At 38.7% G+C, this 23,458-nt stretch overlaps 1 protein-coding gene across 2 annotated transcripts in view; it reads left to right on the plus strand.

Annotated features, from left to right (window-relative positions):
- The window catches only part of pcdh11 (protocadherin 11), a 136,190-nt gene that overhangs the window by 16,340 nt on the left and 96,392 nt on the right, over positions 1-23,458 (plus strand). Inside the window, exon 4 of one of the 2 annotated variants that reach the window (XM_088431009.1) lies at positions 4,574-6,389. The exons of the other annotated variant lie outside the window; for it this stretch is intronic. Coding sequence (XP_088287135.1) covers positions 4,574-4,657 — 84 coding nt within the window. The 3' untranslated portion in view covers positions 4,658-6,389. Of the gene's footprint in view, positions 1-4,573; positions 6,390-23,458 lie in introns of those variants that run through there. 2 annotated transcript variants of the gene reach the window in all.

A 23,458-nucleotide genomic window follows, 5' to 3' on the forward strand; every position in this document is an offset into this window, starting at 1 on the left:
ATAGCGTTATTCGACTATCTTATGAGCAGTGATTACTGAACTGGACAGATTTATTCGCGGTCAAGGGCCGAGTTAAGCTGTGTGCAAATATTTAGACTGTCCATTTAAACCAAGCAAGCAAAAAAGTAAACACGGTAATCAGATTGACAGAGACCTCTCACTTAATCAGCAACCTGTTCCTGGGGGGAAAAAAAAGTGAAACTGTCCTGATTTTATTGTACAGGGAGTTGTTTCATTGGAGAATGTTTCATGGGAAAGCTCATTTAAATGAGGTAGTACAGCATAGGCTTATGATTCCATAAAGAGAAATGTGCCAAATGAGAAGTACCCCAATAAATAAAAGCGGATGAGGGAAATAAATGTAAATCAGAGGTAAGGAGAGGTGGCCTTGCAGTGCCGACAGCGAGAGCACAGTGCCGCCAGGAAGACGAAGTACTGCTCGGGGTGGGGGAGGGAGGAGGGGTCGCAGGGATCAAGGTGACGCAGAGCTTTGAGACCAATATACTTAAACACCAAGGGAGCACTAGTCCATAAAAAGCCTGGCCCTCCGACGTTGCGTTTAGCTCATAAACGATCTTCTTTAATGACCCCAATTATTGTTATAAATTGCATATGTAGATACACTTTCAGTACTTTGTTTAAATTAGCTCAAATAGCATCCAGGATGACGTTTGCCTTTTTACTCTGTGTTGTAATTGTTTGTTGTGGTTTGTGTTGGGAAAGATACAGAGATGCTCCAAAGTCAAATTAATACGGTGTTCGATCTAAATTTCACAAATTTGAAAGCCCGTCTTGCAAATAAAGTTGGCAAATTAGCCACTACTGTATGTTGCTCTTTTATCCCGTGGCAATCGCGCTCTTTATTATTTTTGTCTTGTTATTTTTATCAGTTTTCTCTTCTGCACCCTTTTGGTGGATTTGGTGCTTCTTTGCTTGGCTTTCATTTCCGTCACGACTACGATTATAAAATCTGCCATTCATTCATTTTCTGGGTCACCACCATGATTTTGCATCAATGTTTTGACTTGGTTTGATGAGGTCTTTGCTTTTGTTTGTTGCTTACGTTTTTCCAATAATGTGTGTCTTGTAATTTCCTTTATTCATAACATCTAGTAAGCCGTAACATTATATGGCATGATTTAGCTAAATGGCTGATTATCCCATGAAGTATTGTGCTCAGGATAATTTTTGGGGACACCCACACTGAGCTGATAGTCATTCCCTTCATCCACCTTTCTTCTTAAAACCTGGTTAAAAGCCATGCTCTGACATGGTGTATAATGCATAAGCCGACTACAGCCCCAAGTGCTAAAGATTTCGTAATTCATAATATGTTTATGCGACACACTCTTGACTTGTCAGAATGATTCACCCCCCCCTCATTGTGGTTGCTGTTGCCCTGAAATATGCAAAAATATACCGCTGGAGTTTCTCATCTCTGCATTATCCAGCTTGGATTTTGAGTACTGCGATTGGCAACTGATTCTAGCTTGCTTGTCAGTGAGAAAAAGTCTTTTTAGAATCAATTTAAAATCAATGCATGTATGATAACCGAACATTCTAGCCAATTTTATTTTGCTCTGCTGAGCTTTGATTGTGTTGCGTGTGTGTGTTTGTGTGTAGATGTGTGTGTATGTGTGTGTGTTTTCCACCATGTGTCAGAAGCCCCAAAACATTTTCAAGGTTATCTAGAAAAATAAGGCCCCACTGGTTGATATTAACCATATTTTCAGCAGTTTTTCACAATAATACTTTTATATTCTTCTGCACCTTCGAGCAATTGACAAGCGATGGCTCCCACTTTAGAATTTAGATTTCCCTCCAGTTTTAAGTGTGATTATTTAAAGCCTGTGTTATAAAGAAAAAAGCATGATGAAAATCTGTGGCTGCAAAGGTTAATTAAATGCACTAAAGGGTTAATCACTCATAATACAGTATGATTAAAATCGCTGTAATTAGGTTTTCTATAAGGCAGATAAGAGTCAGGAAGGAGGCGGTGATCCTCTAAGATGACACATGAGTGCGTCAGCCTCAGATCCCAAAATAATGATGTTTACTCTGATTATGCAATATCTGTTTTTTACTTGGTGTTGTTTTATATATATATATATATATATATATATATATATATATATATATATATATATATATATATATATATATATATATATATATGATATTTAATTAATCACATTCATTTCATTTTAATCTTGTGTCTTAGAAAAACCTTCAAACAGAGTTTTTTTTTTTTTTTTTTTTCAGAGGCAATGTAGTATTTTGGCAGATCAAGTCAAGTCACTTATTGTTTTTAACAGAGGTGTTTAACTTCTTAAGTGCTTAAAACTAGGCCCAAGTGCTGGCTGCATCTCTTTGTTTCGACCATTAGAAGGAATGGAGGCATTTTTTTTGTCATTTGCCAAATTAATAGAAAATTAGATGAATACAAAACATTGTACTTGCTGTCCATTGCAAATTTACTCAAATGCTGCTCCAGTTTTGTTTTCTAGAGAGATTTGCTATGACTTGTTACATTAGTGTGCTTTGTTGCTATCATTTGCTCTGGCTGCAGTAACAGCTTTGTGCTTTTCATTTATGTAGTAGGCTAAACTTGAGCCGCTTCTGTGGCAAGCAATGACCTTCTTACAAAGAATGCATATCACTCTACCTTCATCAAAGTTGCAGTCGGGGTGTTTTTTAAATTGAAATTCACTTTGATTAACAGAATTAAAAAATAGCACTTTGACTCAACTGTAATTATTTGACTGCAGCTAACATTATTTTGACTCCTCTAATGTATATGTATCAGAATATTTAATGAAGCAGCATTGTGTTCAGATGCACTTTGTAGAGACAGTTTCAAGTAAGGCCCTCAAAATGTTTAATCTGATACCACTTATGCCAAGAAAACATAATCCTAATAAAAATACAAACAATATCAGTTTTGTTTCTTTTTCTTTTTGATGTATGCAAGTGGCTGATGGAAGTACTTTAGCAAACCCATACCAAATTGGTGCCTTGTACTTACTTGAAAGCTGCTCCATTTAATGCCAAAAAAACACCCTAGGCTAGAAAACACACGCACACATGCAGAGCATCTTATGGATTTAAGGTCACCAAAATGTTTCCGGGGACTCTACAGCTGTAGCTGTTAAAGAGTACAGCTTGTAAAAGATACTTCAGAGACTACAGATTTGTGCTACCATATGGCTCCATTATACAGTGGCATATTACCCCCCCCCCCCCCCCCCCCAATTGCCAAACACACACAATTCCCACCCCTCCTTAGTTTTTTACCCTTCTCATCACTTTCTTTCAACCTGTGCTGCATTGTATTAGAGGTCAACATGCCCGCTGGTGATGAGTAGCACTTGTGATGGTGTGCACTTTAGCAGGGGCCGTTTAAGCAAGCGCCACCTTGTTTGAGTGATCGCCGACCTCACACTAACGTACCGCCAGACAAAAGGCTAACACATTCTTTTGTTGACCCCTTATTCAAGGGCGTGTAAGGTCTCCTTATATGGCTAAATAGATGACAAATTGCCATCATTTTTTCTGTGGCACACCATATCCACCGATGAATTGAGGCATGCCTCTTACTTGATTGCGTACACCTTTTGGACAAACAGAGAAAATACTATGAGCCAGGTCAAACATCAGTGACCTCTAACCTCACAAAATTACCACTAAAAGCTTGTAGAAAGTCTTCCCGTATGGGTGAAAGCTTTTATAGCGGTAAAACGGTAAATCAAGGTGGTATATTGCTGTCTGTGTGATAGCCAATTCCATGCATGACGTACATATGCCATCCTGTCATATGTGTTTGCATTGTAACACAATATTAAGCTAAAAGTGTTGCTATAAACCACTGTTGGTGCTTGTGATGACTTTCTGTCAGTGAGGAGCAAGAGCATGATTATACAACATACTAAGCTTTACCAAGTACTTAATATTTATTTATTTATTTAAATCCATCATTTTCATTTGATTTTTGTTTTCATTCAGCTGCTTCATTGCATCCACACCAACTTCCTTATGTGAGCACTGTGGTGTATTGTCTCTGTGTGAGTCACATTCTCAGACTCTTTCTCTCTCTCTCCCAGTCAATGCCAGTCGTGCTGCTCGAATTATGAAAACAACAGTGCCATGTAATATTCTGTACATATCAGAGGACCCACAGGCAAGGGTCCGAAAGAGTGGGCCTAAATTCATCCAGATTTTTTTGAGTGGGGCGAAGAGTGCTAGCCTGGTGTGGTGGGAGATTAAAAAAAATAAAAAATTGGGAGTGATCATTGGGTGTGATTACATGCTCTGATAAGTACAGGAAAAAAATGCACAAAAGTGGAGCATTCTTCAAGGAAACCTGACATGAAAATGACGATTGCCAGCCATCCCTTGAAGAATGTTTTATTATCGCGATTATTGATGATCTTTATCACAATCACTTTGGGGATTTGTATTATTATTTTTTGTATTCCGTTTGAGTGTAGGCTTACAGTTCAGACTGCTCAGAGCTGGATGATATTTATATTGTAACTCCAATCTCCCTATATCTGTCTGTCTCTCTATATTTCAGGAGACTGCACTGAAACCACCACACTATGGCACACTCGGTGGCACAGGTACAGCTCGCTCCCACAGGATTAAAATCAATCTCTAGCTCCCACTACGTAAAGCGAAAGAGAGAAAGAGTGAGAGAGATGGGACAGAGAAAAAGAGTGAAAACGAGTGAGGGCAGATGGCAGCGAGTGCCAAGGTGAACAAGTACTTTACTGCCTGTACAGCCTCAAAGCTCACCTCTTCATACAGACATGGAGGTGAAAGAGAGGAAAAAAAGGGTAGGGGAAATCAGAGGAAAAAAAAAAAAAAACAAGACACTTCATGTTTTCCTGCTTGAAACTTGACAAAAATCCTCTTGTGAAATGTATTGGAAGTTTGACTTGTGTTTGATTCCAATGCTATGACCTAAAAATTCCAGCACCCATGCTGTAAAATAGGTGTCAATAGATCTGTAAAGTATGTTTATATGTATGTATGTGTATCCAATACAGAGTTGATGGTGTTTATATTTATTAAGTACATTTCCCTTGCCTTTTTTTGCAAAGTTGCCTAATGGCATTTTATTGTCTTAATTTTTTTCTGCATTAATTTTCATGTGGGCTTGCTCTCAAAACTAATGACATATGTATTTATGCTGCAAGGTCTACTGGCCCGTAGGCTCGCTAGTGCACACACATCACAATGAACTTTTTTTCACCTTTCGCTATCCTCCATTTCGTTGTCACTGAGAGCATTTTTTTTGTTTTTTTGTGCACCCGCAATCCTACCCACTACAGTTCTGATGGCCTCGTTGTTATTACACTGGGAGAGGTGGTAGGACAAGTTTAATACTTTGAGATAAGCCACAATCACAAGGGACTCGGGTTATAATCAAAGGCTGTTTATGTAGGGCAGATTTGAAGAGCACTAAGCCTGACCTTTTGTGTGTCACTTTAAATTCCCAAGTTGGCAAATTGTTTAACCTGCTGAGAGATATTAAAATGACTCCAGATGGTTAAAATGCCAAAAAGGGAAAAAAAAAAAAAAAAAAAAACAGAAATCATCTTTTAATATTTGGTTGACAGGCTTATAAGTGAAAGTAACCTGCTTGCACTGCTTTACACTTGCAGGAGTAATTTTTATAGTCGACAAGAACATTGAGCACCAAACCTTGTGACCTCTTGTTCAGAGCATTTTCATCTTTCTACACAAATCTTACAGCAACTTTACGGCACAAGTATTCCTGAGTAGATAAGTTCTGAGTTGACTGGTTGATGAGATCAACGTCGAGAAATGACTTACATATATGAGGCATGTGATGCATCACACACATAACCATCGAATTAGATTCATTAAAAATAGACATAGCCAGTCAATTTGGAATGTACAGCCGGGCTGGACCAGAAACTACGATATTGTTGAATTATGGACATTTTCTACCAGCAGCCGCTCTGATTTTGTGCCAACCGACTATGTCTATTTTAAAGCTTTTAATTGTGTTGCCTTCCTTTGAGGCAGGTTGTTATTATCGGAGGAGGTATATACTGTACATGTAATTATGGTATCAAATGTATTCACTTCTGCGTAGGAGCTACAGTATGACGTAACTATAGCACCCTAGTACTGTACTGATTAGATTTGGCTGATCGTTGGGGAAATAAGAACAAAAATACTTAAGAATTTGAAAACGTGTTGTTGTAAGGGAGACAGACCTCACTTTTATTCGATGTGAAGTACAATATGCACCTTACATGATCTTTGTATTTGACTTTGATTTGCCAGTTGTGGAGAAAACTGTAACTGTTTCATGTATGTGTGCGCTTCGAAATTTTATTAAAGTCTTTTGCATTCTACTGCAAATTTGGATGACTCTGATTATTTATTCTTCTCTCACGATTGTTTTTCCTCACTCACATATATGGACATTTGCTAACGGAGCGGGACGCGGTCTCCAAGTTCCCACTCCCTGGCCAACAAATTGATCAATTGATTACACCTCGTTCATCACACAGTTATGACCAATCAGCAGCGGGCATCTTAGGCTAGGTTCACATTGCGGGGCTTAATGCTCATTTCTGATTTTTTTTGTGAGATCTGATTTTTTTGTAACGTTGTTAACATTTCCACATAAGCGTGACCTGTATGTGACTTGATTGTGAACGGCAAACAGCCCAGAACTGTCCCGCATATGCAGAGGACAACTTAATGTCCACACAGCAGGCTTAATGTTTGTTTATCGATGGTAAAAGTTTTGTAGTGCAGCTCCTTTTCGTTTTCATACTCAATTCGTCAAAGTCGAACTGCGCAGCCTCGTTTTCAACAATAAACAAGCAAGATGGCGGGGCTTAACAAAAGCATACATTTGCTATGTTAGAGGTAAAAGCATTTTACCGCCTTGTACATGACCTGACATTTTGCAATCAAGTAAATGTCGTTAAAATGCAGATGTGTGGAGAATATCGGTCTGGTTTTGGGTTATAAGAGTTAAGTCATCCCTCCTAATATGGAGGCTGAAACTGAGGGAAATAAAGGTAATTATAATGATTCAGTCTACTTAAAAGTAGTGTCATACCCAACACTAATGCACCTGCATCTAATCCAGTGCTTTTCAACCTTTTTTGAGCCAAGGCACACTTTTTCCTTTAGAAAAACGTTGAGGCACACCACCAGCTGAAAATTGCTGGTGATTAGCGATAGTAAGACTGACATCTGTCATTCCCGCCAATCACCTCGTAAGATCTCGTCCCAAAGAACTGTGCTGTCGCCTATTGGCAATGAGTATTACATGATTATTCTGCAGCACACTGTTCTCACAGCCAACTAGGCACGGGTCGATATCAGATTCTGACAGTATGATAACCTTGAGCAAAAATATCACTGTATCACGGAAAAAAAATTACAACTGTAAAATATTTTCTAATATTTGTTCTAAAAAGCATTTTTTCACTAAAACATATTTCATTATTAAGCAAAACATATAATACAACAATTGCTGCACTAACAAAAAAATAGTCTGCTAAATTAAAATGAACTTGTAAATTGAATCAAAAGTAAAACATGAAACATATACATGATTTATTTCTGATTAAACACGGCCAATTTAAACGAAACTATATGCACTTTGTATAAATTAAGTATAAATCAAGTATAAATCAGCCGCTTGTCAGATATTGTCACTGTAAACCGTAAAATTGTTGGACTGACACGTTTCAGGAACATAGTGTGCTATTCCGGAAACTCTTGTAGAATATTTTTTTCTCTTGTACCATCCTTTCTTTATTCTTGGTCATTCCAACTGGCTCGTTTCAGTCGAACAATGTTATTACATAGCCCATCTCTACAGCACATTTCTGAGGGAAAGATTGCTCATTAGGAATAGATTACAGATAAAAAGTTATGGAAATGTGGTGAAGGAACATCCTTTGAAGTGCTCAAATTGAAGCTTTTTTTGGAACAACACATTTCCTTTTGGATTTCTCCTCCATGAGAGCCGATAATGATCATCTGATAATGATAACCCTGCTGTTATGGTGTACAGTAGTGCGCAAACACATCTGAGAGAAGGAATTATGTGAGAAGAAGCAACACAATAACCGCTGCTCCAACTCTGTGCTGGGCCCATTTGATCCAAAAATACAGACTTGAAAGGAACAAAACAAAGAATAGACAATGAGAAATGTTTAATTGCTAATCAAAGTTATTTCATAATCTCAAACGGAGAGAGCTAATCAGTTCCCGCTGGGAAAAGTGTCCTTGGTGGTTTGAGAAAATGGCTCACACTCAAGTGGCGCATTCTCATATAGGGTGATGAAATGTCAGCTTTCTATTAATAGATTCATGTAAATCTACTAAATGCCTCGTACATACTTTATCACTTTTCTTGAGAAGATCTTAAATACACGCATCCGTTTGAGGTGGGTAATTTGTTATTTGCTATTTCATGTTATGCACAGTGAAACAGTGAGATGTTTTCAAATAGATGCATAAAACTAAGGCAAAGCATTTATGAGTCCTAACAATCATACGTGTGTTATTTTTATTTATTTTTTTTCTAAAGGTTCTCGCCAAGAAAGACACAAAGAAATAGAAGTTATATAAATGGCGCTACCAGAAGTCAGATTGAAAGAGAAAGTGTTTTGGAACCTTTTAGCTTTCTTTTGTTCTGACAGGATTTGTTACATGCAATTATGTCATTGTGATTTTGGCCAGTGACTTCTACCATCCATAAAATGACTTTCATTTTTTTGTCTCTGTAAATTTCATTCAGTGAATGTGACTGCAAAGCTGATTATTTTGAGAAGGGACACATTGTCAGCTTCATACAACAGCAGAGACTATTCATTTACATAAACGTCATGATGTTATAGATGATACATCTGCAATTGGAGCAGCACTTAACAGCTCATTGGGTTGTATTGAAACTTCCCTTACGGATTTCATTAATTACATTGTTTCTTTTCTGGGTGATTCACAGTCTAGCCATGGACATGTTAATTCTGTGATATTAACATCATTTGACTTGTGAATATCAAACAGATATTGGCTCTGTTCATAAAATTAACATAACACAGAATACTATCCTCAGTGCCCTCTCCTCTACTCTGACCGTTCAGAAACACGTAGTGTTGAAGGACTGTGCTATTCAGTCATTCGGAGAGCCACAACGTTTGGGTCAACAAAGCATACCCTGGCCCGTCTGAATGGTGACACACAGTTTCAGAGTGTCAGCCTGTAAAAAAAAGATTTGAGGATTTTGGTACGATGGGAGATTTGAACAGATTTGACAACAAAACAAACACACTCAATCACCGGGACGCTACATTGATAAGAAACTGCAAGCAGACCTCCATAGGCAAATGGTATGAATCTGGCAAGAAAGTTCACAGATTGGCACTGTGAGCAAACACAAGCAAACTTTTTGAAGTGATCATTTCAATAATGTTCACTGAAATATGGAAGCGAAACGCTGACAGTGTGGTAATATCTGCTGACTAGCAAAGTCATTTGAGCATACTTTTTAATATTTTTGTAAGAATGTTCAAACATACAGTACTTGCAAATATGTTCAAACACATCTGACAATACACCAAAACGTACTTATAGTACAAATGCTAAAAACACCATCTTTTCCCCAGCATGTGTAAAAAATCTTTTTTTTTTGGGTCAATGTTAGCATTTGGCCTCCATTGAGGCAAAAATCACCTATGTATACAATGTTTATTTGTTTATTTATTGTTTTTTGTATGTTTGCTCTGGATTTTTCCCCCATAATACCACAGGGTGTGCACATGTGCAAATTAATATCCAATGGCACTATGGAGGTAAAAAGTAAGTCATTTTCTTATTTTAACCTTTAGCTTACAATTAATGTCAACTGACAAATCTGTTTTAAATGCACATGACATATTTATCAATCGTGTTTATATTGTTATTAGTTAAAATCACAAAAAAAAAAAAAACAGTTAAGTCTTCAGCACAAACGCAACCGTAGTGAGGATAAGCAGTAGAGAAATTGGATGGATACATGTGGGGGAAGGAAGACGATGCTGTCTATCTGTTGCACTCCACTCGGGGCAATGCTTCACACAATTGCTGCTCAATCATTGACAAACTGAATAATTCAATCTATCCCCTTACTGCCACTACACCCACCACCTCCAGAGCCGTGGTGGTCGAGCTACTTTTGTGTGTATGGCAATCAAATCAGCGTGGAAGCGCGCCGAGTGGTTCTTTCGGAGACTCTCTGCAGTGCCACAGCCGGGAGATTGTTTTCATTGAAAACAATTTTTTTGATTAAACGAGGTGTGACTGCAGAGTGGGGATCAGAGGAACATCGATTGCTAGTACAATTGTTTGTTCCTTGTTAAAGGTGTGATCAAAAATAGTGTATGTACAAGGACCACACACGTAGCTGCTGTGCCAACATGAGAGTTAATGCGGAGAAATTCATCTCTGCTTCTCGACCTCGTGTAGGATTATCTATGCAGTTGGGATTTAGATTTTTGATGTTGTTTTGAAAGTGTACATTCCAAATGTTACAGTGTAAGAATAAAAGAGATTCACAAGCAGCATTTATGTGACACCCTTACGACCACCTCAACCCCCACCTTTTTTTAAAGCAATCATGGTCGAACATTAGTTATGCTCATGTTGCTTTGCCACTAATCCCCCTTTACCACAGAGCCAAACACAGTAAAATAAAGAGAAAGCAAAATTCAATTTCTTTTTTTTTTCTGTTCTGATGTTATTCTTCTTGCAAGCAACCACGATGCAGATGGTGCATTTGCATTTTGCATCCACTTGACCCTACAGCGGCAACTTGCATTGAATCCGTCCCGCATTTCATCCTCTTTGACACATACAGTACAGTGTGAAAACTGACCAGCAAACGATCATGCTGTTGGCGCTAATAAATGCCAATTTCCAACTTAGCCACATTCCTCTGTGGGTCATTGTTCAACTATGATGTTTTCAGTATATTGTAAAACTGAGAGGCTTTTCTGAAATGCCACTGAGCTGTCCAATTCAATTAGTCTGCAAAACATTATACTGTTGTTTCACATGGCTTCTGTAGCATCATGTTGACCGTGTTTTTAAATGTGTAATGAGGTGTAAGACATGAGTGGGAAACTGTATTATTCATTCTTGTCTGTTGATAATAAATACAAATCATGAAAATGATTGACACAATATAAGGCCAAATAAAACTTTAAGGGAATAATGGAGAAAAGAAAGATACCACTGGTAAATGTCAAGAAGGGCATGTTAAAAGTGCAGTGATACATTGCTTGTGTAGTTGACAAAGAAATAAAAGTGTCAACATGGTTTGGCCACAGACTAAAAGAGACACTCATCGTCTTTTAAAATCACAACTAACCCCCTAAAAATTAAAACTTCCCCCACAGTGAGCTGAATAAGGCTCACTATTTTTACCATGTCAGTGTATAGTTTCAGGCATTTTGATGCACTTTTTTTTAATATATTTTAGACGAAGCTGTAACCCATATAAACGCTGTAAAAATTAACAGTTGTTGAAAGTTGAATTATATTGCTTTTGTAAAGGATAGAGGTATAATTGTACTTATACAATTTTTATTGATTTTATTGGGGGTTATGCAAAATATTATCTCTTGGAGGGGTTGGGGACTTGGCAAAATATAACTTGAGAATCACTGGCTTGGATCAACTGTTTACTTCACCTCTGTTGGATGACATCATCAAGTAAATAACTAAATAAAATAGTGCTTCCTCTCCAACACAGGACAGGACAACACTTTCAAATGAATTTGATTCCAATTTTCCCAATTGACATCCTCATGCAACAGCGTGAATGCTAACATGAAAGAAATACATTTTAAAACATACATTTAAAATCACAGTTTCTATCCATTTAAATTGTTTCTATTTCTGCCATACAGAACTTTGGGTATTATCCTTTCATGGAGGTCCTACAAGGACTCCCGGTTAATTCCGCTTGTTAGGATAGGAACAGAAACTTCCTAGGCAAAAAAGTAAATATGGAGAGGCCCATTGCCGTGCCTGGATGCTAAAAGCTGTCTACCTTTAGCATCTTAAGACTTCAACTTAAGACATTGTCCAAGGAGGACCATGTGTGTTTCCTCGGTAATCCTGGTAATCCTTGAACAGAATTCCTGATTTGCTTTTGTAAAAGAGATTGGGAGATGATAAGATGCCTGCCTTCTTAGAATAGCTGATAATCTGGTTTGGACGGAGGATTCGGGCAGAAATTATCCTGTCTTAACATTTGCCCAATCAGATGGCACTGAAGTGACCTTAACCCCTTACCCACTCCCTGTCTGCACGGTCTCCTAGAAGGGGGGAAAAGAACAGTGGGATGATAATCAATGTTGTTTATTTTGCTGCTTGACTCTTTAAGTACTTTCAGCCAGATTATAGGCTTTTGCAAGGGATAATCGGAAGAGCACAGACAATTGCCTTTTTCTATCCTGACAGTAACCTCCCACGAATGCGCAAAGAAGGTGATTTAAAGTAGATGCCGACACTTAATTCCTGATTAGAACCATTGCGGAGACTCGTAAAATTATCCAGACACCACATTAATCACCGCATTTCAAACAGGCCCTCTTCCAATTTCCACAGCCCAAATGTGTTATCTCCAGAATTACTAGCACTCAGAACCACATTTTGCCCGACGCAGAAAAGAAAAGGAAATACAACTTGAACTGTAAGTGACCCCGGATGTCTCTTTTCTGGTGCAGTATTAACAAAACACGAAAGTACACACTTTGTCGTCAAGCGACAGAAATTGTGTAGCTGCTCTTTTTGTCTTTACTGATTTAAACTTTTACAGATAATTGAATTTTCTGTGTTGTCCTGCATGTATAATTAAAATATGTTGGGCATTGTCATTTTTGCATGATGTTGGGGAGACACAGGGCACTTCCTGACAATTTGGTGTCTGAGAGTCAATCTGTGCGCTTCTTTGCATGTGGTTTGATCAGCCATTGATCAGCCAGATCAGCCATTAGCTTGGAAACATGGATGCCAATGAATCCGAATCACTCATGGCAAGAAACCATGTTTGCTTTCAACTTGCTCACGGAATCAAAAACAACAATGCACTTTATCAGTAAAGTCTGTTCCCCGCCTGCACAGTCACTGCTTATTAGCCATTTGGCAAATATTCACAAGTGACAGACAATTTGTGATCGCTCATTAGCTTTGATGAAATATGAGTTTGATTTTAATTTCTTCAACGGTCATTCAATTATAAAGTAACATAAAGTGACACTAACCTTTAAAACTAGGGATCGTTCCATCCATTCCACAATATCCAGATTGACCCCGATCAAGGCCAACAAGACTGAATCGCTATTGGATTGCTTTTTATGAGCACCAATCCAATTGTATTATCAACTTCATGTGGCATGCTAGCAAGTTTAGTTTTTGTCATACCTGAACAAATTCCCGCTTCCGTGTCTAAGTCCTATACACCAAAGGCTTCGGGCAGACCAACACAACATGTACTTTTATGTTTACAATATGTGACCTGTACATAGTAAATGATAGTTAACTTCCAATAGCTGCTGTGACTGAAAAAAAAAAAGGTGAATATTGGTGAGTGCATTGACTTGTTTAATGTGTAGAGCTGAGTTGAACCATCAACCAAGATAGCGTGTAGCGTAAGCCACAACCAATCACATGATACATGAGCTAGCATGTAACCTAGCTTTGCACAGCGAATGTAAACCAAGACGTCTACCCGATTTTCTTGTACAGTGTTGTGCCAACTTAATTAGTAAACCCTGGACGTATTTGTATCCTGTGGTGTTTTTAGTACCAAGCAAAGTACATCAACCTTTTATTAACAAGTATAGGATCTGTACTAGGATCCTTTAAGCTGTAGTATTGGCAATCTATTGGATATGAAACGGTGGTATCGAGCCATCTCTATGTAAAACACCCTGTACAGTAGTTGTTCAACATAGAGCAGTAAAAATAGTCATTTGAGTTCACGGTGATAAATTGTGTTATGCGTATTGTGTTGTGCTTTTATGATGTAGGCTGTTGTGCATGCATATTGTATGTTTTAGTCTAGTTACAACTGCCTAGCTTACAAGTCACAAAAGGTGTCACAATGTTCATATGATTATAAGCATGGCTGCATCTTATCCACTGGCACACCTGCAACAAAGCCTAATGAGACTAGCTCATTACCCAATTAGAGCTTTTGCACGGCATGGGTGGAATGGAGTGTGGGGAGCAAAGCATCCCATGCATTTTACTCCCCTTTGCAGTTGCACAGTCTTGCACATAGCTGTCAGGCTCAATCTGGGGCACACACACACACACACACACACACACAAACTCACGCACGCGCAGACACGCACGCACACATACACGTAAAACAGGCTGAGGCCCCAAATGCTATCCCGCTCAGACTTGCACACTGTGCAGCGTTAATCCACACGTGCACAATAACCTGCTGATTTTGCTTTGTGTAGTGACTTCAATCAGGGGGAAAGCAAAGAGGCTCAAAGTGAAGGATAAATGGGAAAACGAAACGAGCATTTGAGGGAAAATGTGAACGAAAATGTGAACACCTGAATACACCTTAAGCATTTGTATGGGAGCTATGACTGGAGCGCCAGTTACACTTCCACACACTGTGATTAATGCAGTCATTTTTAAATGAGATGCAGCTCCAGTTCACAAATATACAGTAGCTGTGAGTGATCATCCACAGAGCCATTAGCAGAGGCTAGACAGTAAACCACAAAAGTGTAATACTTGACTACTCTCTAATGGACCTTATGTGCGTCAATGTTAGGGCTTTCATTTACACGCATAACAACATTTTTGACTGGATCACTGTCCCTATCTGGAACCAGCTCCACTTTTTTGTGGTTGAATCGTCCATTTTACATTATGGTGGGTAGTGATGTAAAATATTGTCAGTTCATGCTCAAAAGCATAATAGACTCATGGAGACGTTCAGAAGTCTCCTGAAATAATGCGTGATATCCATCGATGGTTGTTAGGAGTTTATGTGCGTGCGGTCTTCAAAAAGAGCAGAGACTCATTCTCGAGATCAGTCACACAGATAAGTACATGTCATTTTGACATCTTTTCTTGCAGAAGGCTGCGTTGCATGGCTGCTTAGATGGTCATGATGAAGTTAGATGGCTTCACGTTCGACTGCGCCACTTGAGAGCCAAACACTATAGCACCTTTTTTTCTCAGTTAAAGCAGCAGTTCATAGTAATTTTGCACACTTATAGCTTTGACATGCAAACTCAAATTGAACAGGTCCTTCGTTTGTCTTTATTCTAGCAGATGGCAAACATTTTTGCAGACAAAAACTAAAAAGAAACAAATACAACATTTTCACGTAATCCTCTTTGGCCTTAGAATGTGTTGTGACTTATATGTAACCTTAAATTTTATATGAATGTCACTTTGATGCTAGCAATTCAAACAGCAGTTGCTGATCTAAATCCCCTTCAAAAACACAACTGTTGAGAATCACTGAATATGCAATTCCACTAAAATCCTCACACTCAATAACATGTAGTATGTTGAAAAAAGTACCCAATTTTTAGTTGTACAATGACTAAAAAGGGGCAAATTCATAGTGTTCTACTCTGTTCCTCAAAAATAATAAAATAACTCGAATGTGTGAAAATGGGTAACCATATTACTGTATTTTCCGGACTATAAGGCGCACCGGTGTATAAGCTGCAGCAGCAAAAATTGAGCAAAAAATCATCTTTTGCCATGGATAAGCCGCACAGGACTATAAGCAGCAGGTATATGGGGGTAATATGAAACTTAAATGTTCTTTATATTTTTTTCTTAATTGTCTACCAACTGCAACATCCTCTCTTTAACAGACTGAACACGCCTGTATATTTAGTCCCCACATTATATTTATAGAAAATGGATCGATGGATATTACCAACAGTATACCGCAGAGTTAGATAGCACTTCAAACTCGAAATCAATCCTTCGATAGCATTCTGTCTCCTGTTGTCAAATTGATAGATCATTTTAGTGAACATTGCACACACTGCAAATAAATAGAATATACAATCATACATTTATAAATACAATCATATGTACTGTGTACTGTATATCAAATATACACGTCACAAACTTGTATACAAGATCTCATTCAATTTAGACCGGTGGGAAAAACCAGCAGATAAGCCGCACTGGACTATAAGTCGCAGGGCTCAAATCATGATGAAAAAGTCGCGTCTTATAGTTCGAAAAATACAGTAATGACATGCATTCATCTAATTACAAGCCCGAGAATCAATTTACTAATAAATACCTTAACATTTCTCAGCACAATTGTAGAATATCTTCAATTATACAGTAGTCTCTTATGGATGTGATACATTTTGAGATCCTAAAATTACCCAATATAATTTAAATAGTTGCATCAGAGCACCGACTTGAAAATAAAACCTTTTTTTTTTCAGATAAAGTGTCCAGGAAAAATTGCTTTTGTATTAGCTAGAAATGCCCTGCATATGGTTCTCATGCAACTCGCATATAGATAGGTTCTGCTTCTGATGGGGACCACATGTGTTCAAGACCAGAGGTAATGGGCAGCACTTCAGTGAATTGTGCCGACCTTATTGTATTGTGTGGATGATTGTGTTGTGCTCCCTCAGATAATGACTCTGCCCTACTTTGACTTTGAGGCACTGACCTGAAATAAGGCACACAAGTGAAATCTGAGCCTGGATGAACCTGGAAGTGATTAAGGTCACCCAGACACATCACATTTGTTTGACCCCCTCAGTGACTCACATCGACCCATGTCTGCAAATCCTTTGGGAGTCTTTTGTGGGCTACTTCTTCAATGCAAACATTGGCCGTTGATAACGCGCTTTGGAGAAAGCGTCTCGATGATTAAATACACCTTTGATAGAGGAGTGATTTTTTTTTTTTTTTTTAAGTTCCTATTGACTTCAGAGTGGTCGAAGAAAACAACTTGTTCTCTCTTTATGACACCAGGTCCTTAGAATGAGTCTAATCAAGGAAAAAATCATCTTGCCTTACACTGTTGACACCACAGAAAAAACGATTTTGGATTTGTGCTGAAATAAAATGAACTATTATTTTGTATGCATTGTTAGCCTTGAATTTCTATAGGCCAGACAACAATGTGACGTGGAGTGAAATCGATGCACAGTGCAGCTTGCTGCTACCTCTGTGTCCAATATTGCTATGCACTCACTATGAGTGCAGACTGCACAACGAGAGCCACTGAGGTCACAAATAATTCAATGGCAAGTATCTGGAGAACTGCACAGTAATGCTGCCCAAAGCCATGGTGTCAACGCAGAGAAATGTGTGAGGAATTTTATAGAGTTTCAGACCGAATATGCAAATAATCACAGCGTTCTAACTTTCATCCACGTGCCACATAAAAATGGAAAAGAACATCCAGGAAACTGATGGCATCATCATACGGTATGATGTAACCCAGAATGTAGGATTGATTTAAAGTAGTATCACATTTTGCATTGTGATAAATTATTTATTGGAGCAACTGATAAGGTTGATGTTTCATCGGCCAGATGAGTTCAGGCCTTGATGCTGGCGGGATGCAGGGATAACATGAGAGCACGCTGTTCTCCAGGGGGTGGCACGCATCGTGGATCTTTGCTGTGTTTTGTGTCTTGCTATTCTGCTGGGGATCAGTACACGATTTCCTGCCACAGACATGGCGCTCAGATGGAAATTATTTTTTCCTCTAGTGTTATGAAGAAACAAATAATGAAGGATCTATCTTTGATTATTTATTTATTTTTTTACTAGAGAATCTTATGGGAACTTCTATTTTTAAACACAGACACAACAAAGAGAGTGTCCGGTTTCTCTAATGAACTGATGGAATTCCTTTTAATTGCTTTAGTCACAGCTCACAAGACTGTACAGATCACATCGCACGATCTTCCAAAAAAATAGGATTTTGATATTAAATAGATACTAGGTTCATTTAGCCATTTTTAACCACACATATTAAGATTCTGTCCATAATTATTGAGTTTACTAAATTCGTTTTCATGTACAAATAGAACCTTTAAAAAACATATTTTGCTACTTGCTCTCGACTTAAAATGATCTCACAAGGTGAGGAAATTCCTGAAGACTTTACACTATCCTTTACACTATTCCTGGAAATTACATGAAATGTGCTCAAGACTCAGATCACGGCTCAGCCTTTTACCTTTTTTCCAGGTTTGGTCAAGTGACAGGTGCAAACTGAGCTTTGGCCGGTCCATTAACTGAGATTTGAGCATTTGATGTTTTTTTCAGTTAACAGTGCAGAAACCTATTTATTTATCTATTTATCTATTTATTTGTATATCGTCAATGATTGCTATTTTAATGGTAACTATAAGAGGATTACGTGATCTTTATTGAACTATTTACTATATGGTAGAAAGCTGGTGTCTAGAGCGGTGGAGCCTTATTTTTCTTGATGCTGATGATGGTCTGATCTTTAACTAAACGGTTAACTCTTTAATCTTTAACTGCCCTTGGTTGCAGACCCATAAGCGAGGCAACGTTGCTTAATCCATGAGACTATCTACAGTATGTCTGTGTGACCGTTTAGGGTCTTATGTGTGCTAAGGTACAGATAGATAGAAGATAGATAGAAAATATTATGTGCCAAGGAGGCCTAATTTAACAATAAAAGATGGCAAAAGGTGTTTTAAAGAAAGTATTGTACATGAATAGCAACTTCATTATGAAATGAAATCGATACAAAATGTTCACCTTTTACTGCTAAAAGTTGCTAAGTTTAGAATCCCTGAAAGACATGGGGGCAGATGACTACTCGCCACAATTCTAGGGTATTTTTTTATCCGGTGTTCTTCTAATGACATCACGGTCGAGGATGCAGGTCAGTGAAGGACAAAGTGCTCAGTAACAGAAGTTAAGAGAAGATTCTTTTTAGGGCGCACTAAAAGGCAAAATCTAGATTGCAGAATTTAAAGGTGTCCTGTGTCCTGTTATACCATTTGCGAGGACATATTTTAACCGTCATTGTATTTGGTTGTAAGAGAGCTAATTTACCGGAATATGATTATATTCCCATATTCTAGGCTTCGACCTTGAAAATGTGAATTTGCTGATGCAGTGAGACTGGATCTTTGCGATATTTCCTGGCATCTTCAGAAAAGAGTGTGTGTGTGTGTGTGTGTGTGGGGGGGGGGGGGGGGGGGGGGGTAATGCTACCACATTTTGCCTTGTGAAGATAACACTTCAGAGGTCATTGGAATAACTGTGTAAATGGAAGCCATGTGGTCTCCTCTTGATATCATGGGAATGTACTAATCTTACAAGCGTGTACATTTTTGTCAACACAGGTTTGGTCATGTGACTGGCTGGTTGATACTGTACAGTTAATCACACTGTGGTCATTTTGTAGCATGCAGAGCCATGTTTTCACTTCATGTATCCTAACATGTGCAGCGATCAGGACACAACACAAAGTACACTTGAGGTTGATGAGATACTATACCAGAGTGGATCAACCTTTTTGCAAATCTAATCACATTTTGATTACTGTCAAAGAGGTATTCACTAAACAATATGCTTATTGTCATTGCCATAGTGTAATGGTTACACCAAAACTGCCACACAGAGAAATACAATTTATAATATGATATCAAAAGTAAACATTATTGTATCATCTAAGCAGTTGAATCACATGGCACATCTACTGTAAGTGTTCCTTTTTTTTCACCTGACATTGTCAAATAAGAGCAATTCTCATAGACAGATGTAAACCAGTTTAGGTGACGACCAAATTAATCAAGCTTGCCAACTTCAAAAACGCAAAACAATTGATTCACACAGCAGGTAAATAAAAGATGAGAAACTGTCACAGCGACTCATACAGCACTGGCAGTATGAACTGATGAATATATTGTAGATGGCTATACATGATGAGACCAGTACTTGTCAAACAAGTGTACTGTATTTTGCAAGATCTCAAAGCTTATATGTTAGAAAAATTCTCAGTTGAAATATTTACAGAAATGGAAACCTACAATCATCCACTGCATTGTCTGTTGAAAGTCTTCTAAAAGGAGCCGTCCTTGACTACTTTCAAAACAAAGCATCACTTGAGCTGTGTGTCACAGCACACAGATCTCTGCAACACGGCGATTGTTTCCTTTCATCCAGTGAATTGTGTTTCTTTCTTCCTTGTATTTTTCTTAGAATGTCAACTGTCGATTTTCATGTTCGTAGGGGCACACAGAGTTAAAAGAAAAGCAGACACTGCTATAATGAAGAAAAAAAAAAGATTTTAAATCAGGCAACAAAAGAGGAAACAAGAACAGGAAGGAGGACACAATTTCAAAATGAGGCTATAAGGAGTAGCCACCAGTAAAACAATGAGTGAGTTTTTAATTGGTCTAAAGCTGTGTCTCTTCATGCAAGCTGGGGATCCGGCCAAAACACTTAAACTAATTAAAATTCATAAACTATTGAATACTGGGTCTGCCAGTCAAAAGATGGGCGCCGGATACACTTTTTAGAGGAAGATATCATCTTTTACCAATATGTGAAGCTATCGGTTTGCTTTAAATGAAAAGCAGGCAGGTTTCCACACAGATCCCATGTGTAGCTCACTTAAGACCGATTGGGGCCTCAATTGCGTTGGCAGGCAAACTAAAGTTAGGAAAGGAAAAGCATCTCAAACTGCACTGTATTGTCTAACTCCTGCTGGCTCCAGGCCATTTTTTAAGACAAAGAACAGATCATGTGTTTTTTCTTTTCCGACAAGGTCTGTAAAAATATGGTTTCTTTGTTGAAGCACTTCACTTTTGGCAAACGTAGACTTCCTCATCCCGCTGCGTAATCTCAGATTTTCACGTGCCAAATAACATAACACGTAGCCAGGCTAACGTATGGTATTTCCCAATCCTGAAGAGAATTGCAAGAAAATCCATTGTCAGACTTTCATCCATGCACAATATAAACAACTAAATTATCAATTGTGTTTAAACAGGCGTACAATGTGCAGAACAGAGAACATTGTGTTGCTCGGATAATCCCCTTCGAAGATTTACCCTGATGTTGCCTTGAGGGGGGATAGAGGGAGTGAGCTCATTCCCCCGTGTGTGTCTCTCTATCGCTCGCCTCTATGGATACATTGTCACTATCGCAGCTCCTGATCAGCCCTGCTTAGTTACTGTATGTTGTGTTGTGTTCTTTGATATTCCAGCTAATCCATCAAGTGAAGAGATTTAGCTTCAGATTAAGGCAACTCGATGAACTTCTAACGACGGGCTGCTATTGTGCGTCACCCCGCGGTGTTTTCTCGATGCACTTTGTGAACCATGCATGTACGCCGGTGTGTGTTTGTGCGTGTACTTTTTCTGCAAGGTGGCTGTCTTCAACTGTCGTGGGCAGCGTTGACTCTCGCATTTTAGCGAGATTATTACCACTTTTACTCGCCTCGAGATACTCAGAGGATCCAGTAGGTGGTTTTTATTCCAAATACGAATACCTATGCTGTTGTAACAATTTACCTTCTGCTATATGAGACTATTGTCTATTACCATACAATTAGAATTTAACATAAAAAAAAATACATTGTTCACCCTGTCCATCGCATACTTACAGAAACGCGGCAGGTTTAGGGAAAGCGTTCAAAGGGAAAGCATTAGAAGAAGACACTACGTAGCTGAAGTTTTACACAGAAGTTCAACCTAGCATGACCATTAGCTAAAATACAACAAGAATGGTGTGGAAGAAAATGACCCAAACATTGTCAACATACTGCACAAGGGTTAACCAAAAATGAAGAAAGTACATCTTGATAAAACTCCACATTTGGATGGAACGGAGCCCTAATGGCACTGACATTTCCTGCTCACGTAACAGAATCCTTATTACGTACATTTTCATTTGTTTTAACCTAAGGTGGGGAGTTGCCAGGAGGGAAAGAACAATGATAATCATAGACATCTGTTTTTACTTCATGAATTCTTCAGGAGGAAAATTCTGAAGCTTCTTGAACCAATCACTGGCAAAAGCATTTTTTCCACACTAGGCTCTTTGAGTGCTGTCACTAGTTATTACAGGGCATGCTATTTAGCAAAAGTGCATTTGCAGTTTGAAGAGCATCCCGAGATATTAGTGGCATCTAATTGCATTACCTGAAGGACTGATGGCGCCAGTTAAAAAGGCTGGCCCCAGTTCAGGCTGTGTTGAAGGCAAGTGCTCTTTTCCAGGTTATACGTCATGCGTCCGAGTGAAATCTTTTGTCGACTAAGTGATTTTCTGACAGCTTTAAGCCTCCACTCACCAGCCCAAATACCCTTATTCCCTAAGCAATCGTACATCTCTCCATTAATCCACTTTCATCCTGGTGAAATTCAAACAATGACAGAGTAATAATCGTGGTTAATGCACCCAAATTTTGATCGCACAAGTCAGGTTCCTTCTCATTACCTTACAACAGAACTGATTTGTGGCTGCTTGTACAGCTTGAAATAATTTAAGAAACATCCCTATGATGGACTCTGTACTGAGGCAGGCTGGGACTTTTTTTCTGGCATTATTTTGTTAAAAATAGACGTATTGCATCTGTATTGTGTCAACCTTTGGTATCTCCTAAATGATCCGAAATTACATCGCAATGATTCCTGACATTGCCTTGCTAAGCGGACCCAAAATGGAACTTTACAATATGTGCCTCTCATAGAAAAGATGCATCTCCCAGCCAGCCCAATGCTTTCTCCCAAACGCCTGGGGCACTTCTTGATGAGTGAAAAAACAATAAAGCGAAAACGGTGAAGTGACCCTCACAGGATTGTTCTCCAGCCCTCACAGTTTCCACTTGGAGATTTAGTCTGGACTGGAGGGGATTTTTACCTTGCAGTCCTCACCTAGTTCTGGGGGACAGTCATCATGGGAACAGCATGCCACTTTTATTGAGCAGGGAGTGGCAGCAGCAAGAGACCACGGTCCTCGGAGACGACCGAATGTTTTCCATATTAAACTGCAGAGAGGAATGGAGAAGAGGCTTAAGATCCCACCGCTGAGATGCCTTTCATTTTCAATGTCTTAACACCAGTAGAAGGCGCATAATCATGAAGACTGTGCGGTATCTCTCCATGGTCTGTGATTTTATGCCCATTCGCAGCCACACTCCCTTCCCTCATTTTGCTTTCACCCTCCTACACATTATCCTCCACCCCCTGATGTGCCTGCACCCTTCCCTTGCCCTCACTTAGTTCCAACCTCCATTTTATCCATTCCCCGCATCGCTTTCTTCACTTAGTAAAAACGTCATCTGGCATTTCTTGTCATATTAATTTTAAACTTTAAGCTAATATATTTCTTTCTCCCTTCCAATGACCCATAAGGAGCGATGCTAATAAACCAGCCTTCTCTT

The sequence above is a fragment of the Hippichthys cyanospilos genome, chromosome 13, assembly GCF_059441005.1.
Source record: "Hippichthys cyanospilos isolate Australia breed blue-spotted pipefish chromosome 13, RoL_Hcya_1.0, whole genome shotgun sequence".
NCBI classification, from domain to species: domain Eukaryota; kingdom Metazoa; phylum Chordata; class Actinopteri; order Syngnathiformes; family Syngnathidae; genus Hippichthys; species Hippichthys cyanospilos.